The 15520-nt window shown below is 32.2% G+C and overlaps 3 protein-coding genes across 3 annotated transcripts in view; 2 read left to right on the top strand and 1 right to left on the bottom strand.

The window, feature by feature from the left end:
* The window catches only part of Phum_PHUM614440 (phospholipid-transporting ATPase, putative), a gene marked incomplete at both ends in the record, with an annotated part of 17852 nt that extends 9724 nt beyond the window's left edge, over nt 1–8128 (top strand). Inside the window, 21 exons of the mRNA XM_002433075.1 lie at nt 2757–2961; nt 3059–3251; nt 3336–3423; nt 3515–3671; nt 3776–4039; nt 4133–4220; nt 4305–4408; nt 4520–4628; nt 4752–5084; nt 5158–5316; nt 5400–5555; nt 5642–5860; nt 5940–6192; nt 6327–6392; nt 6478–6835; nt 6941–7064; nt 7152–7309; nt 7397–7501; nt 7583–7770; nt 7845–7985; nt 8071–8128. Of these exons, the coding sequence (XP_002433120.1) occupies nt 2757–2961; nt 3059–3251; nt 3336–3423; nt 3515–3671; nt 3776–4039; nt 4133–4220; nt 4305–4408; nt 4520–4628; nt 4752–5084; nt 5158–5316; nt 5400–5555; nt 5642–5860; nt 5940–6192; nt 6327–6392; nt 6478–6835; nt 6941–7064; nt 7152–7309; nt 7397–7501; nt 7583–7770; nt 7845–7985; nt 8071–8128 (3526 nt within the window). The remainder of the gene's footprint in view (nt 1–2756; nt 2962–3058; nt 3252–3335; nt 3424–3514; nt 3672–3775; nt 4040–4132; nt 4221–4304; nt 4409–4519; nt 4629–4751; nt 5085–5157; nt 5317–5399; nt 5556–5641; nt 5861–5939; nt 6193–6326; nt 6393–6477; nt 6836–6940; nt 7065–7151; nt 7310–7396; nt 7502–7582; nt 7771–7844; nt 7986–8070) is intronic.
* Nucleotides 8129–9249: 1121 nt separating this feature from the next.
* Phum_PHUM614430 (CCR4-NOT transcription complex subunit, putative) lies at nt 9250–10846 on the top strand (the record flags this gene model as incomplete). The annotated part of the gene is made up of 7 exons (XM_002433074.1): nt 9250–9333; nt 9471–9704; nt 9787–9983; nt 10111–10387; nt 10467–10569; nt 10643–10650; nt 10718–10846. The coding sequence occupies 7 exons, from the start codon at nt 9250–9252 to the stop codon at nt 10844–10846; spliced, it is 1032 nt and encodes a 343-aa protein (XP_002433119.1).
* Nucleotides 10847–12449: 1603 nt separating this feature from the next.
* On the bottom strand, nt 12450–12923 carry Phum_PHUM614420 (uncharacterized protein; the record flags this gene model as incomplete). Its single annotated transcript, XM_002433073.1, has 2 exons — nt 12450–12537; nt 12775–12923. The coding sequence occupies 2 exons, from the start codon at nt 12921–12923 to the stop codon at nt 12450–12452; spliced, it is 237 nt and encodes a 78-aa protein (XP_002433118.1).
* Between the last annotated feature and the right edge of the window lie 2597 nt (nt 12924–15520).

The following is a 15520-nucleotide window of genomic DNA, read 5'->3' as shown; positions in this document are numbered from 1 at the left end:
AATTAGTGGGTGTTTTCTCTCAAGGGAGGAGAAAAACCAGAAACTCTCTCTCTCTCTTTCTCTTTCTCTCTTTTTCCCCGATGACCTTGTTTCTAAGAATGCCCGAAAAAAAATGAAAAAATGATACGAGCTAACGCGGACTTTGTTTGTTGTTCGAGTATCTAATCAACTGTAAGTATAGAATAAAAAAAAAAAATGAAAAGGTTTTAGATTTTTTGTACAAAAGGCTCTTGAATGAGCAAGAAGTTTCCATGGCAAAGATTTTTATATAAAAAAAAAAGATTTTAGGCGTCTTATTCAACCTTCTTTTGTTCTTATTATTATCATTATTATTATTTTATTGACGCAATGTCATTCTTCAGCTGTTCTTATTCTCCTTATAAATTTTTTTTTTTTTTTAAAACTACGACGTCAAAGACATTTTAATATATTCTCCCCCCACCCATTTCTCGCCTCTCACAATTAATATTAGCAGTTTTGGTTTTTTGTTTTTTTTTTTGACTCATTTTTAACTATCGTGAAATATTTCACGTGTGTACCGTCGAAATGATTTATTTTACTTATCACATAAATGAAACGAAATTCAATTTCCGATTGAATGAATGAATGAATGAATGACTGACTGAGTAAATATTGTCTCGCATCCATTCGCCATTTTTTTTATTTTCATTTTTTTAGTTGAAAATGGTTGATTCATTATTTAGATTTTGGTTGTTTCCTTGTCGACATTTTTCTTTCTTTCTTTCTTCAATTTTTTTTTTTTTTTTTAAACGCAAAATTATTGAGACTATGAAATGATAATAATAATGATAATGATAATAATGATAATAAATGAAAGAAGAAAAAAGGTCGTTTTCGTCTTAATTAATTAAAAAAGAAAAAAAATTAAATTTTTTTGATGAAAGGTGTTTATTACACGTATATAAAATCATTATTAAATATTTTATTATTATTATTATTATTATTATTATTATCATCATAAAAAAGAAAGAAAACGCCATTATGGCGAATTTCATTACAAAAATTATTATTATTATTATTATCATCAATTTTGTTTTTTGTAAAATAATTATTTTTTTTTAAACGCGGATCTAAAAAAAACAAACAAATATAATTTAATAATCGAATGGGAAAAATTTCTTGTTTGCACGTGCGTATGTGCGTGTGCGTGTGCGTGTGCGTGTGCGTGTGCTTGCAGGTGTACAGGTGTGCACAGGTGTATGGAAAATGCGTAAATGAAATTGTTTTTTTGTTTTCTTTCTCAATTGAATTTTACTCCCCCGAAAAAGCAAAACAAAAAAAATAATAAAAATAGTGAAAACCAATTCGTGTTATTTATTATTATTGGTATTATTATTATTATTATTGTTTTTTTTTGTTATGTTGCGGGAATTGAGTGAGTGGGTGGGGGGAGGGGGAGGGGAAGAACATGTAAAAAAAAAATTTATTAATAAATTTTATTTGGCTTTCTCTTTGAAAATTTTTAATTATTTATTGTTTTTATTATCATCCGACGATGATGATGATGATGATGATGAATTCCGATATTATTATCAATTCAATTGTAATCACGCACGTAATTATTATTATTATTATTATTATTATTATCATTATTAAATATTAGAGTTTTCAATTTCGTCGACGGGGGGGGGGGGTATTATTATTTATTGTTTTTTGTATGTGTTCATCATAAAACCTTCATTGAATCATTTAAAATTCAGCACGATGTTTTATGTTTTATGTTTTTGTTTTGTTTTTGTTTTTTTTAATAACGAAACTGCACGACGCGGTCATGAAAATAAAATAAATTTTTAGGAAAAAAAAAAAAAATCGATTTTTTTTTGTTTGTTTGTTTGTTCAGGAATGGGAAGGGAGAGGGAGGGAGGGAGGGAGGGTTTCTCTCCCGAAAAAAAATTTAATTTAAACTTGGATTCCAGAAGAGAGAGAGTGGGAGAGAGGGAGGGGCGGGGATTTTGAATTGTGTTGGGGTAGTTTATTACAAACCAAAGGGAAGCCGCATTTTATTAAAAAAAATCCCATTTCCGTTTTGTGAATACATTTTAAAGATATGAATGATCATGAATGTGTCATAACTTTTTTTTTTTTTTTTTTTCTACGGTACAATATTCGATTACGTGAAAGAAATATTTCCCGTTTTTTTTTTTTTTTTTTTTTTTTTTCTAAAGTTGTCGACTTGGAGAAAAAAGAAAATAAATAAATAAATAAAAACCTTGAAATGTTTTAGTGTAAAAAAAAATAATAATAAAAAATGATTTTATTTTTTTCCAAATCGAATTTATTTGTTTTACAAAAAAAGAAAAAGAAAAAAGAAAAGAAAAATTTTAAATTTTCTTTTGTCGGAAGGAAAATTTCAATCGAAGAATTTTCTTTTTCTTCTTTTTCTTCTTACGCACACGTCGTAATTTAATAAATTTATTTATTTATACGTGGACCTTTTTTTTTTTTATTTCATTGTATATAAATACCCTTATTATCATTATTATTATTGTTATTTTCTATTTATTTAATTCCTATACTTTCCCAGAAAACCCCCCAAAAAAAAAACCAACAAACAAAGAAACAAACAAAACATTAAGAAAAACAAAAGAATTTTTTAAAAAATGTTTTCGATTGTGTCGTCATCATTATCATCGTTGTCGTCATCGATGTCGTCATCGTTGTCGTCGTCATCATCATCATCATCATGGTTATTGCCGTCGTAATAATCATGGCAATCTTTTTTTTTTCCATTGCAGGCAACAGGGTAGATATAAAAAAGTTTTATGGAAACAAGTCCGGGTGGGTGACGTCATACACTTGTCGAACAATGAGCTCATACCGGCCGACGTTCTCTTGTTGAGATCATCGGAACCTCACGGTTTGTGTTACATAGATACCTGCAATTTGGACGGGGAAACAAATTTGAAACAGAGAACGGTTGTACGAGGTTTCGTAGAAAAGGTAAAATGTTTTGTCACTTAGATTGTCCATTCAATCAGTCAGTCTCCGATCGAAGAAGAATTTCCTTAAATAAACTTTTTTTTCCTATCGTTTTCAGCAAAATGTTTTCGATCCTAAAGAATTTGATTGTCTCGTCGAAGTGGATGCTCCGAGTACGAAAATATATAAATTTCACGGGTGTTTAATGCATCCTACGGGAGAAAAAGTGCCTTTGACCACTGATAATCTTTTGTTGAGAGAATGCATCCTTAAAAATACGGATTTTATTGAGGGAATCGTAGTTTATGCTGGTGAGATACCAACGAATCATAATAATAATAATAATAAAATTTGATTTTCAATGTGAAAAGTTTTTTTTCTCTTTTCTCCTTTAGGACATGAAACTAAGGCTCTGCTCAACAATGGCGGACCGAGATACAAAAGAAGTGGAATCGAACGTCAAATGAACCGAGATATTATTTGGTGAATTATCATTATTATTATTTTTGACGAGAATGTTTTCATTTCAAAAAGAAAATGTCTGACATTTAAAATTTTTTTTTTTTTTTGTCAGGTGCGTTTTGATTCTTTTGGTGCTTTGCGTTGTCGGTGCTATAGGATGTAGAATGTGGCTTTTTTCATATGAACCTTCAGTGCCTTTCATTCCTTTGGCTCAGGAACCCAATTACGAAGGATTTTTAACATTTTTCACTTTTGTTATTATCCTTCAGGTGGGGGCTATCGTCATCATCATCATCATTATTATTACGAAAATTTGTTTTATTTCGGGGAATGATGAACACATTTTTTTTTGTTTTTCTGTTTTTCGTTGCAGGTTATGATTCCACTATCTTTATACGTTTCAGTAGAAATGACCAAATTACTTCAGGTGTATCACATTCACAATGATTTGTCTTTTTTTGATCCAGAAACTAAAAAAAGAATCGAATGTCGAGCTCTTAATATAACAGAGGAACTCGGTCAAGTCGAATACATATTTTCTGACAAAACGGGGACTCTTACGGAAAACAAAATGATATTCAGGCGGTGCACGGCAAACGGAGTCGATTACAATCACGTTTCCCCCTCGAACGAACAGGTTTGACGAATCATCCATTAATAAAGGCACCAAATGATGTTTTGGAATATCGAATGATAATAATAATAATAATAATAATTTTTTTTCTTATAGAGATCGAAAACGAGGCCAGGTGCACCCATGCCCGTTATCGTTAATTCTAAATTGAAAGAAGACTTATCGTATATTTACAAAGTGCAAGGTGTTGTTAAAAATAATACGAGCGAAACGTTTGCGCCATTGTTCGAGAGTAGTAAAAAAAGAGAAAACATTTTCCAAGATCAAGAACTCGCGGGAAAATTGAAACATTCGCAAGTTTTACAAGAACTTTTCATAATTTTGGCCATTTGTAATACGGTGGTCGTATCGAAACATCCTCATCACGACGTTGTAAGCAATCGAAAAAATAATTTTTTTTTAATCTTGTCGAAATAACTTCCCCCCTACATCCAACTCGTGAGATTAATTGTAAATATTTTTTTTTTTTTTTTTTTATTAAAGATGAATTCAAGTGGAATAATCGAAGGGACTCCTAATTTCGGAAAACCTCCTCCTCCTCCTCCTCCGCGGAAAATATTCGAAACAATCAAATCCGATTCCTCGTCCGTTCGTGAATGTGTTCCTATTCGTAATAATTCATCATCTCCTGCTCAAATATTAAAAAAAAAATTATCCGCTCCCGTTCTTCCGAGTCAAAAAGTAGGATTATCCTCTAGGTCAAATAGCGATTTAGGTTTAAGAAATTTAAAACATTTTCCACTACACAAATCGAAATCCCTTGAAAATGATAAAAATAACGAAAAATACTCCAGACTGTGCGAATCTCGCAGCGTGACTCCTTCGCCGCCGCCGCCGCTCTCGCTCCCGCTCCCCCTTCCCGCCGCTCCCAAGGTACCAGTATTAAAAATTCAAAAAAGCAATGGGAATTTCGGGAAAAATCCCGGAAGTTTATCGCCGATCCCGGATAGGTCGCCCGTCGACGAACCCGACGTCGTCGTCAAATCGGAACGTCCGAAATTATTAAACCTTCAAGGATTACTCCTGATTGGGAAAAAGCAGCCGAAAGGTTTTTAATCCTTTTTATTATTATTAATTCAAATTTTGGCGCGTAATCTACGTTAATTAATTTTTGGGTTCAGGTAATTTTATTTGTCGTTCTAAAACTCCATCACCGAGTGATATAAAACCGATATTCGAAGCCGAAAGTCCCGACGAATTAGCTTTGGTCGAAGCTGCCCACACGTACGACTGCAGACTACTCAAGAGGACTCCTTTGTCCGCAACCGTTTTCGTTCCAGGTACGACAAAAATTAAATCATTCGAATTGAATTTTAAACCTGAAAATTTTTATAATTTTTTATACACGTGTGTATGCGTTTAGGAGAAGGATTGGTCGAGTACGAAATTCTCAAAGTTCTCCCATTTGATAACATAAGGAAAATGATGTCCGTCATTGTGAGGCATCCGCGTACCAAAGAAATAATTCTTTACAGCAAAGGAGCGGATTCATCTATTTTCGGTAGTTTGGGATTAACAGGTTGGCAACGAACGTCCCTTTTTTTTTTTTTGGTATCGTTTCACTTTTTCCATCGTCGAATGATTGATTTGATTTGATGTTTGCAGACAACGTGGACGCACAACAAATAATATTCAGAACTCAACAGCAAATAAATTCATACGCGAGACAAGGTCTTAGAGTTCTTGTCATGGCCAAAAAATTACTGACTGAACCCGAATTCAATAACTGGCTCAAAGCTCACAAAGAAGTCGAACTTCATCGGGAAAATAGAGAAAAACTCATGGAAAGTTATAGTCTAATGGAAACCAATTTAACTTTAGTCGGTGAGAAAAAGGGAGAAAAAAGAGAAAGAAAAGGGATAAAAAGTCCCGGAATAATTTTTTTTTTCTGTTGATTGATTAGGTGCAACGGGAACCGAAGACAGGTTACAAGATGGAGTTCCGGAATGTATAGCTCAGTTGATGTCGGCTGGAATCATAGTTTGGGTTTTAACGGGAGACCAACCGGAAACGGCCATAAATATCGCATATTCCGCCAAATTGTTTTCTCCTCAAATGGAAATATTGAAATTATCGGCGAGAAGTAAATCCGCGGCCGAATCCGATATAAAATTTTATCTTTCGGATATCAAAGGAAACAATCCACCGACCAATAAGTGAGCTGGCGCCATTTTGTTTTTTTTTTTTTTTTTTTTTTTAAATAAAATTTTTAATCACTTGATCGTTTTACCGATAGTTTGTCAATTCACGAGAGAGGAGTTTTCGGTAGAGGAGACGAAAATTCAAGAAGACTGCCGGCTGAACCTTACAGGTCGAATAAGAAAAGAGCTTTGGTCGTAGATGGAAAAACGTTAACGTGAGTGCCCCCAAAAAATTTCGATCGGAAAATGGGGAAAATAAATGAATGATAATAATAATAATAATAATAATTTTTTTTTTAGATTCATACTCGATTCGAAATCGAAACTTCAAAAACCATTTCTCGAACTCACGAGCCTTTGTTCGAGCGTACTCTGTTGCAGGGCGACACCTTTACAAAAAGCTTACATCGTCAAAATAGTGAAAGAAATTTTACAGAAAAAGACTTTAGCCATAGGCGATGGTGCCAACGACGTGTCAATGATTCAAACAGCTGATGTTGGAGTCGGAATTTCGGGTCAGGAAGGAATGCAAGCCATTATGGCGTCGGATTACGCACTTTGTAAATTTAAATTTTTAGAAAAGTTCCTCCTCGTGCACGGTCACTGGTGCTACGACAGAATAGCAAGAATGGTTCTTTATTTTTTTTATAAAAACGCCGTGAGTTTATCATTATTATTATTATTACTGTTGCTTTTGCTGTCGTTGTTGCTGTTGTCGTTTTTCTTCTTGAAGGGTAATAAAAAAATTTTTGTTTTATTTTAGACATTTGTGTTCCTTATTTTTTGGTTTCAATTATACTGCGGATATTCGGCACAAGTAATGATAGATCAGATGTATTTAATGCTTTATAATCTTCTTTTTACGTCTCTGCCACCCTTGGCCATAGGTAAAGATGAATGCCATTTTCTTTTTTTTTTGTCTCTTTTCCTTTGTGTGAGTTCTTATCAAAGAGAATGTTTTTCTCTCTCCCCAGGTGTCTACGAGAAAGATGCACCCGAAGAATTACTTTTGGCAAATCCATCTCTTTACGCTCAGGGTCGTTTGGCTTTAGTCTACCAGCCTCATTCTTTCTGGATAAGCATGGCCGATTCTCTGTATCAGTCCATTGTTATATTTTTCATCACTCTCGGCGTTCGTATACCTTTTTTTTTTTTTTAATTTTTTTTTTTAATTTCATTTTATTTCAATTTCATTTCATTCCGATTCTTTTTCGTATAGGCATATCACGATTCGGACGTGGGTTTGTGGGAATTCGGCACGACGATCACTACGGCATGTTTGTTTATTATGTTGGCTCACGTTGCCATAGAAACGAAATCATGGGTACGTCGTACAAGTATCATCAAAAAATTTGTTTACTCTATGGTTTCGTTGTAAATTTTTTATTTAATTTTTTGATTTCAGACCATCATCCACGTCATATCCATTCTCGCGTCCATTCTTTTGTATTTTTCATTTTCTTTGCTCTACAATGGATTTTGCGATGATTGTTTAGGACTTCCTAGTAATTATTGGGTCATGCAAATGATGATAAACAGTCCTATTTTTTGGCTCGTCGTGGTTTTATCAATCGTTTTAGCCCTTTTACCGCGGTGAGTGAGTCGTGGAATTAATAAAACGTTTTACGGACTCGAATGATTAAAATTGTTGGTTTTTTTTGAATTAGATTTTTGTATAATTGTTACGCAAGATGGTTGTCGCCGCACGACGTGGCAAGAGCCGTTAGAGATAGGAAAACGCACGTTGCGAGGGGTGAAGAATTTTTAGCATCGTGGTCAAGATCGACATCGACATCTTCGATTTACAGGTTAGCCAACATTAAGATTTCTAATTTTTTATAATAAAATTATCGATTTTATTATCATTATTAATTAAATTTTTTGTGTTCGCAGAACGATTGATACTAATTTAAAAGTAACTCCTAATAACGCATTAACTTCAGTGGGATGAAATATTATATATATATATATATTTTTTATTGAAAATTTATTCGTTTTTTTTTTTTAATTAATGATATTCGGCTGTGATGCATAGGGGACCAACCAACCGTTAATTAATAAAAATAATTTATATATATTATTTTTTTTTTCAAGTTGATTTAATAAAATAAATTTTATTTCTGTATAATAAAATAATTAAGTTTTACAAATTTTTAGTTTTTTTTTATTTTTAATTAAATTTTTCTTACCTCGAGTTAAAAAAAAGTGCGGTAAAATAATATTATTATTACTGGTTATTTATTTATTTATTAATTATTAACGTTTGTGATTATTTTACGTTAAATTTTAGTTAAACAAAAAAATTTATTTATCAATCTATTGGGAAAAGAAGGTACTAAGTGATTTCGTAATAATAACAACAAAAACCGTTACGTTAAATTTGAAAATTTTGTCGTGTAAATAGACAGTCGGCCATATTACAACAAGTACTCATGTTGCGTCATTTTTTGTTCTTTTTTTTTTTTTTTATATAAATGAATTAAATAAGACAAAGTTAATATAATTGTAATTTTTTGATCGTTGTTGTTTGGGCGTCAAAATGGCAGGTGAGTAAAATTATTATTATTAATAAATAATTTTTTACGGGAGTTTTTAAAAAAAAAAAAATTTTATTTACTCGTTACTCAGACACGTTGGTTAACCTAAATTTTGCAATTCATTCTTTATTTCTTTTCAATAATAAAATTAATGTTTTTTTAAGTGTTTTCATAATTTAGCTTTGGTATTTAAATAAAATAACAAAATAATGCTTTAAATGCGGGAGTTAAAATATTAACATATAATATATTAATTACAATCTAGTTTCGATCGGTGGTCAGTCTCAGTCAAGGGTGTTTGAATATAAACAATTTGCTTTTTGTTGCTTATACTTTGCATTTATTAAATTTTTTTTAAATATTTGAAAGTACTTTCAATGTCACTAATAATTCAACTAATTATTTTCCTGTTTAAGAATATTTACTTTATCTAATAATAAAAGAAAAGCTTTTTGGTTTTGCTTTTTTTTGGTTAAGGGATGCTAAATTATGCGTCAATGTGTTGTCATTTATTATTTCAGTATAAGTAAACCTGATGAAAGTGGTTGAAGAGGCTGATAGGGATTCAAATAAAACACCAGAGAGCAATGAATGGGAAACCTCTGAAGCTCAAAAAAAGGTACGAGATCTTGGTGAACCTGTAACAAATAACAAGCATTGCCATGTCGAGCTTTAGGGTTTGGGTTCGAACAACGATTAAAACGTTTTTACATTCGTTTAATTTTTTCTTTTTTTTTTTTTTCTCTTCTCGAATAGCTTTTTGCCTTGTTAGGTGGTCAAACTAATCCAGCTAGTTCTGATGTAAATGTTAATTGGCTATTAGATAGACTGGGATCGACAATGCCCAGTGCAGGAAATAGCACATCTGCCACTCCTGCCAACATTCCAAGCAATGAGGAATGTGGCATAAGAGACGTATGGGCTCATAATTTAGATGAAGAATTTAAAACTATTCGACAAATTGTTCAAAAGTATCACTGGATAGCTATGGTAAATAATTTAACCGATTCATTTGTCGATATGATATCAAACCATGATGACTATTGTATTTGATGCCATTTTTTTTACACAGGACACAGAATTTCCAGGAGTCGTGGCTCGTCCTATTGGGGAATTTCGAAGCACGGCAGAATATCAATATCAATTATTGAGATGCAACGTGGATCTATTGAGAATAATTCAATTGGGTTTGACTTTCCTGGATGAAAATGGGAAAACTCCAGGAGGCCAGTATACGACGTGGCAATTTAATTTTAAATTTAATTTGTCGTCAGTATTACAATTATAATTAAAAAAAAAATAAAAAAAACCAACGAACAAGGGATTTTCCCCTCCTCTTTTTTTTTGGTTGTCTCTCTCCTCGTGATTTTTTTTTTTTTTTTTTTTGTTGTTTTAGGGAAGACATGTACGCGCAAGATTCGATCGACCTTTTACAAAATTCTGGTATACAATTTAAAAAACACGAGGAGGAAGGTATCGAACCTTTGTATTTTGCCGAATTGTTGATGACTTCCGGTATCGTACTTATGGATAATATAAAATGGTTGAGCTTTCACAGCGGATACGATTTTGGTTATCTCATTAAATTACTCACGGATTCGAATCTTCCACAGGATGAAACGGATTTTTTCGATTTATTGAAAATATTTTTCCCGACCGTGTACGACGTTAAAGTAAGATGTCGTTCATATCTCTCTCTCTCTCTCTCTCACACGCACACTCTCACACTAACTCTTTCTTTTTTTCTTTTAGTACTTGATGAAAAGTTGTAAATTTTTAAAAGGGGGTCTTCAAGAGGTTGCCGATCAATTGGAATTGTTACGTATCGGACCACAACATCAAGCCGGATCCGATAGTTTGCTTACCGGAATGGCATTTTTCAAAATGAAAGAGGTGATTGATTGATTGATTGATTGATTGATTAAAAGGGGGGGATGTGATTTTCTGAAAGAAGGGGGAAAAGAAATTTTATTTATTAATTTTTATTTCAGATGTACTTCGAGGATAACATTGACGATTCAAAGTACAGCGGTCATCTTTACGGCCTTGGAAATTCCTTTTTCGTAAATGGTTCAGGTATGAATGTACCTCCTGGTGGTTTTCACGACAATGGAGAAAATAATACGTCATAAAAAATTTTTTTTTTTTTTTTTTTTTTTTTTTTTTTAAAAAAAAACCAGAAGGCTGTAATCCGGTTTATAATTAATTATTATTTATTATTATTATTATCATTTTCATTGTCATACTCATCATTATTATTATTATTAGTATCATTAGTATTATTATTTATTTATTTATTTATTTATTTTATTTTTTTATTTTTATTTTTTGTTGATGTTGTTTGAATATGATATGTATAAAGTGCCTCGTTATTTTTTTGTAGGGCACGGTAAACGTTGAAAAAAGAAAAAAAAGGGGCGTTCGAATTATTTTTGTTTTCTTGTAGGACGATCGATCGATAAATAAGTTAAATAATGATGATGATAACGATAACATTTTTAAAGGAAAGAAAAAGAAAAAAAAAAAGTTTTTTTTTTTTTTTCTCGTCTCGTTTATCAATCACGGAAAATCGCAGTGACACGCACAAACACACACACACATGATTTTTACATACGCATATATTTATTTTTTATTTGTTTGTTTGTTTATTTTCTGTCTGTCTCTTTCTCTCTCTCTCTCTCTATCTTTCTCTCTGTCTCTCTTCGAATGTGTTTGCATCGTGTATTTACGCACGCACGCATACACACACGCATAAATCATGAATTTGTTGGAAAAAAAAAAATTATAATTTTTGACGGATCGGCGGCTTCTTTATACAAAAAAAAAAAAAAAAGGAATGATTAAAAGTCTTCAGTAGTTTTCCAATGTACACGTGTGTTTATTATTATTATTATCATTATTATTATTATTATTATTATTATTTAATTTAATTAAAAAAAAATAAATATATCTATGAACATTTATATATATGTATGTATACATAAATGCATATACGTGTTATTCGTTGTTTTGTTTGTGTTTCCTAACGGAATTTCAATCACATCCTATCTTCCTCCCTCTCTCTCTCTCTCTCCCCCTCCCTCCCTTCCTCCCTTCTCTCTTCCTTTTCCACCCCTTTCTAGAAATTTCTATTGAATGCTTGAGGGGAGGGGTGGGTGGGGGAAATCATTTTATCGATTTGTTATAGATCGATAAAATGATTTAAATTGTTTAAAGTTTTACAGGGGATTCTCTAATCCAATTGAATGTGTATTTAATGATTGAATAAATGATTGATTGATTGATTGATTGATTGATTGATTGGTTGGTTAGGAAAAATCGTTTTGGAGTACAAGTACGGGAAAATTAAGTAATTGTTGCCTTACCTATTGAATTATTGATCGATAAAAAAAAAAATAAAATAAAATAATTTTTTTTAATTAAATTAAATTTTTATTAATTAATAATAATAATAATAATAATAAATTTTTTCTACATTTGAGTCAAATAATAATAATAATAATAATAATAATAAAACGATAAATTAATTTTTTTATTTTTTTTCATTCATTCATTTATTTTCTTTAGTTTCATTTCACAATTTACACAATTCGTTATTATAAAAAAAAAAAAAATTGTAATAATAATAATAATAATAGTCGTAACGGTCAGTCATGGTGTGTGTGTGTTGGTGTATGCGCGTGTGTTTGGATTTTCAATCGATCGCTCCTTTTTTTTTTCTTCGTAATTTCCAGTCTAATTTCTTCTTATTTTTTTCTTTTCAGTCTGAGAAGTTTCGCCGTTCACGTTACTTTTTGGTTTCGTTCGTTTGAAATTTTTACATCTGTAATTAAGAAGAAGAAGAAAAAACGTTAATTATTTTTTAATGTCGACCGAAAGAAGAAGAAGAAGAAAAAAAAGACAATTTGAATAAATGAGTGAGTGAAAGAACATTTTATTACCTTCGACGACGACGACAACAACTACTACTACTCCTACCACACCATTAATCGATCAATTACCGGTGCTGTTTGGACGATTACTTGGTACCAACATCATTGATGACGAAGATGAGGATGACGCCGCAGCAGCCGACGCCGCAGACGTGGTTCCAGATGACGTACCGAGTGACGAAGCTCCGTGACAGTGAACGCAATGAAGGCATATCGTGCAGTGTCCCAAACGTCTCGCGATCGTCGCTCTCAATTTCAATGCCGGACCCAATTTCATAGCCAAAGAATTGGTCAAATGTTCTTCAGTCAAAAGTGGCAAAGACGTACCATCGATTCTTTCCTCTCTGAAATTCTGCAACGAGAAAAAAACAAATCAATCCGTGTTAATAATTAATTTTTTTTTTATTTTTTTTCACGCGGCAATCGATAACGGCAATCGATCGATCGATAAGTCGATAAATCGAAAAATCGATTTTAAAAAAATTTTTTTTAATTTTTAAATTTTGCAACGTAAAAAGAACTTGATTCCCCGTTTAAATTCAATTAACAAACTTATTCTTCTTATAATAATGTTTTTTTTTTTTAAAAAAAAAGAAAAGCGGACGACGCGAAACGGGAAAAAAAAAAAAAAAAACTGTTGATCTGTGTGTGTGTGTGTGTGTGAGATCATCTTTTACAAAAGTATAACAAACATAACAAACAACAAACAACGTACAACAACAACATACAACAACCGTCACCGCCGCGGCCGCCACGGTTGCTTTGTTTTCTTTTCTTTTCGTTTTTCCTTTTTTCAAGATTTATATAATGATAGTGATTCGTATAAGTTAAATATAAGCGGTATTGTTCAAACAATTTAAAAAAAAAAACAACAAATTATTACAATAAATAATTTTTGTTAATTTTTCCAGAGTTTGAGGAGGTCGATCGGTCGATCGGTCGGTCGGTCGACCGATAGATCGATCGATCGATCGATCGATTTATCGGCTTCTGGGCTTCCAGCTATGCTTCACCTTCGAAATTCGACCTTATTTTTATTTTTTTTTTCTTTCTCTCTCCACCTCTCTCTCTCTCTCTCTCTTTCTTTTTTTCGGATTTTTAAAAATTTGCATTTTTTTTTTTTTTTTCTTATTTGTCCGAATCGTCCGTGCGTAAAAGACAGGGTCGAAAGTGAAAGAGAGAGAGAGAGAGAGAGAGAGGACCGCGAACAAACGAACGTGACGTCGTGTCCTTGTCGTCGTCGTCATCCGTTCGCTATTTTGTAGTGTCTCCAAAATTTTTTCTCCAGTAAAACGACCGCGTAAAAAAAAGTGTATTTATATATAATCCATTAAAATGACTAAAATTTCCGGTTCGTTCGTACGTAAGTAAAAAAAAAATTTTTTTTTAGCTTCCAGGCATTTTGTCCTGTTTCTTTCTACTCAAATCAAAAAAATAATATCAAATTCTAGTTTTTTTTGGAATTTGGATAAAAAAAAAAAATTTATCCTCGGGTTTTTTTTTTTTTTTAAATAATAATAATAATAAATAATTAAAAGGCGAAAAAAAGGGCGGGAACACCACCTTATAAAAAAGTTTAAAGGAAGGGCATAAATGGAAGGAAAATAATGATGATAATAATGATGATCAGAGGTCTCCTCACGTTTTTTTCAATGCCCCCCCTATCGACGAAAGAAAGGATGCCGTGACCGCGTAAAAACTGCTTCTGGGTTCTGGAACCTTCTTTCCTTCGGCTTCGGTATTATATATATATATATATTAGGTATAATGGGGATTCAGGTTCGACGCCATTATTTATTTTAATCTAAATCAAAAATCGTTCTTCCTCGGTAACCTGTTCTAAAGAATCTTTTTTCCTTCGGGGGTCATGACCCGACCATAACTTTTTTTTCTTTGAAGTAAGAGAGAGAGAGAGAGAAAAGAATTCCAGTGGTCGATTCGATCTGAAAAATTATTATTATCGACTCCATTTTTTTTTTTTTTTTTTATTTAGATCAATCGGATTTCTTCTTTTCTTCTTCTTTTTCCTTTCGTTTCTTCTCTATTGACACGTCAAAAAATTTTTTTTGTCACTTTTTTTTTTTCTTTCTCGACAACAACAAACACATTAATAGGAAAATTTTTTTTATTGTTTGTTTGTTGTTTGTTGTTGTTATTTTTTTCTCTTAAATAGATTTTCAATATCAAAATCAACTACCTGAACGACCGAACCTGTAAAAACAGGTTTTTCGTGCCCTTCTTTCCGCTCTCTTCGATATACATATACATATATGAGATACATATACAATAGACCATTAAATCCATCTTGTGTGAGTGCGTGCGTGTGCGGGGGGGGAAGGGGGCAAGGAGGGAGAGGGGAGGGGCAAGACTCTTAACATGGTTGGAAAAGGGTAATTAAAGGCATATTTGCCCACCACCGCGTAAGAAGGAGGTTCAAGACGGCTCGATGAACTCACAAGTCTAACCTTTGACTTCATTTTAATCCTCGGAGGCAATTTAAATCGCATTCCAGGCACTCCTTTCCTTTCCTTTATTTCTTCTCCCCCTTCTTCCCCTTCTTCTTCCTCCTTTCTACCCACCCACCCTTCCTTCTTCTCTCTCTCTCTCTCTCTTTCTTCCCTAGGGGGAGTTTAAATCGATTCCGACGAATTTATTTTACTTTTTTTTTTTTTTTTTTGCAAAAAAACAAATTTTTTTTTTTCTTTTACGTTCTCTCTTTCTTTGTCCGGTTCGAATATACAAATTGATTTGTTTGTTTGTTTGGTTGTTTGTTTGTTTGTGTCGTAGTTTGTTTATTTATTTATTTTATATTGATCCCACGCGTTTTATCACCTTCGCAAATGGGAATCGAAATGAAGACGTTTAACAAAATTT

This window comes from Pediculus humanus, genomic scaffold (assembly GCF_000006295.1).
Source record: "Pediculus humanus corporis 1103172108322 genomic scaffold, whole genome shotgun sequence".
Taxonomy (NCBI): Eukaryota; Metazoa; Arthropoda; class Insecta; order Psocodea; family Pediculidae; genus Pediculus; species Pediculus humanus.
This window is presented reverse-complemented; position numbering and strand designations above follow the sequence as displayed.